The sequence below is a fragment of the Anneissia japonica genome, unplaced genomic scaffold (assembly GCF_011630105.1).
Source record: "Anneissia japonica isolate Jap-2015-1 unplaced genomic scaffold, ASM1163010v1 scaffold2471_len1564793_cov202, whole genome shotgun sequence".
Taxonomy (NCBI): domain Eukaryota; kingdom Metazoa; phylum Echinodermata; class Crinoidea; order Comatulida; family Comatulidae; genus Anneissia; species Anneissia japonica.
In genome coordinates, this window is record NW_022709610.1 from 613,898 (window position 1) to 616,390 (window position 2,493).

Sequence of the window (2,493 nt, forward strand, 5' to 3'; positions counted from 1 at the left end):
ATAATAATAATAATAATAATAATAATAATAGGCCTAATAATAATAATAATTCAATGAGACTAATTAAAAATAATTTGCGTTCTGTTATGACAAATGCTCATTTAGATAGCCTCATGATGGTTGGAATACATCGTGATAGGTGAAGCAACCTCGACCATTACAACGTGGTTGACAGATTTCATGCAAAATTTCCAAAATATAGATTTCACTTTCAAGAATGAGGATTTGAAAATAAATAAGATGGTTACATTGTATACTCTTTGTTTCTTGCTTTATTCAAAATTTTTTGGTTTTGGAAGCTGATGTCAACATTAGAAAGCATAGCCTACATGAAGTCATATTATAGTAACTCGATGCCTATCAAATAAGTAATAAAAATTCGCCATAATTCATCAAATATCCGTGGCTTCCAGGTCCCCCTGGCCCCCAGCCAAGTGAGACTTGATTCGCTCCACTAGCCCCCCCCCCCTTCGGGGCCTTTAGCCCCTCCGTCGGGCAGGTCCTGGCGCCACCCCTGCCTGACAAAATGATACGAATATAATATACGGTACAGCTGTGGGTCAATATTACGCATGGTCATGTTGTCAAAAGTAAAGAAAAACTTAATATTCAAAATATTAATTGTTACTAGCTGTCTCTTATACACATCTAGATGTGTATAAGAGACAGGACTTGCCAATGTCATCAGTGAATGAACCCCCCAGATACCAGCTACATATTCATCCCACAGTCTTTGATTTGCTCGTATTGCCGTTCGTGATGTATAACTGCTGTCTCTTATACACATCTAGATGTGTATAAGAGACAGATATACGGTACAGCTGTGGGTCAATATTACGCATGGTCATGTTGTCAAAAGTAAAGAAAAACTTAATATTCAAAATATTAATTGTTACTAGTATTAAAAATATATCTTATGAAGCCTTTATGCTTGGGGAAATCCGTCACTGAACAAACAAACAACTTATTGCAATATCATTCTCATTCTAATTCCTATGGCCAAGTCAACTCGGCCCCAAATCAATTCGCCCCATGTCAATTCGGCCCCAAGTCACCTCGGCCCCGTGTCAACTCGGCCCCAAGTCAACCCGGCCCCAAGTCAACTCCGCCTTAAGTAGTCAACTCGGCCCCAAGTTAACTTGGGGCCCCAATTTACTGTATATTTACAAAATAATTTCCAAAAGCAATATGAATGCAAAGCCAAAGGCCTATGCCAAGTGTTCATCTTGCATGTTATTCTTTTTTCATTAACAATAATAAAACAGCATTTATATAAATAATATTAAAATAATAATAATAAAAAGGCATAATATAAAAACTAAATAATATGACCATAATGATTTATAGGTATATTAAATATACATTATATATACCGGTGTATACTAGGCATATTTAAATATACTGAAATTCTCCAATGAAGTCCATATGTCTATGACTATTAAGTATTGTCATGGTTATGTCGTTATTATTGTCAACAAATCGTTATTATCATTATTAATTATATTATACCTTTTTATTGTTATTATTAATATTATTTTAATATTATTTTTATTAATGCAGTTTTAATTGTTAGTGGATGTAAATGAAAAGAAATCACATGGCAACGATTTAAAACACTTTTGTTCAAAACTTAATTTTGGCTTTGCAGTTAAGTCTCTTTAAATATAAAGTACTGTACATACACAGTAAATTGGGGATGAGTTGACTACTTGGGGCCGAGTTGACTTGGGGCCGAGTTGAATGGGGCCAAGTTGACATGGGGCCGAGTTGACTTGGGGCCGAATTGATTTGGGGGCGAGTTGACTTTGGGCCGAGTTGATTGGAATTCGAACGATAATATACTGAACTCTTGAGGGCGTTTAAGCTGGTTGAACATCAGTTGTCATGGCGGACCGACGCACAAAAACGAAGCATGTAAAAAAGCAACAAATAAGTGATAAAAAGCTAGAGGAAGACTTATTGAAGCAGTTTGAAGAACTAAAGTTAGGTATGACATTTAGATTTATTTTGAAATTTAAACTGTGGAGTCTTGATTTAATATTGCTTGACTATTATTGAATATTAGCTGGGTCTAAAAAAACCTGATTCGGCTGGGGGGAGGAAGCGATCGAAAACCCATCATCACTCTCTCCCTAGGCCTAGTAGCTAATAGGCCAGGGAGTGTGATGGGCTAGGCTAGCCTTCCTTGGCGGTAGAGACTTATTCAGGCCAAGTTGTAGCCTACACGCAGCCTACCTTAATTAAACGTGCGGTTTTAGGCCTAGGGCCAGGCTAGGGAGATAGTCAGTATGATGATGTACTAGGCCCTACTAGTACTAGGCCTAGCGCCTAGGCCTTTATTTAGGGGTGGCGCCAGCGGGGGTGGGGGGATATGACCGGTTGAGCCGCCGACAAGTTGAGCCGCCGGTCATTTCTATGGAACGCCAAGCGCGTCTCTCAGTGAATGTAGTGCGTCTCTCAGTGAATGTAGTCGGCTTGCCGATGTCATCAGTG

General features: G+C 38.4%; 1 protein-coding gene across 1 annotated transcript in view; it reads left to right on the forward strand.

The window, feature by feature from the left end:
- The first annotated feature begins 1,863 nt into the window (after nucleotides 1–1,863).
- The window catches only part of LOC117106784, a 3,644-nt gene continuing 3,014 nt past the window's right edge, over nucleotides 1,864–2,493 (forward strand). The window contains exon 1 of the mRNA XM_033248227.1: nucleotides 1,864–1,987. Coding sequence (XP_033104118.1) covers nucleotides 1,885–1,987 — 103 coding nt within the window. The 5' untranslated portion in view covers nucleotides 1,864–1,884. The remainder of the gene's footprint in view (nucleotides 1,988–2,493) is intronic.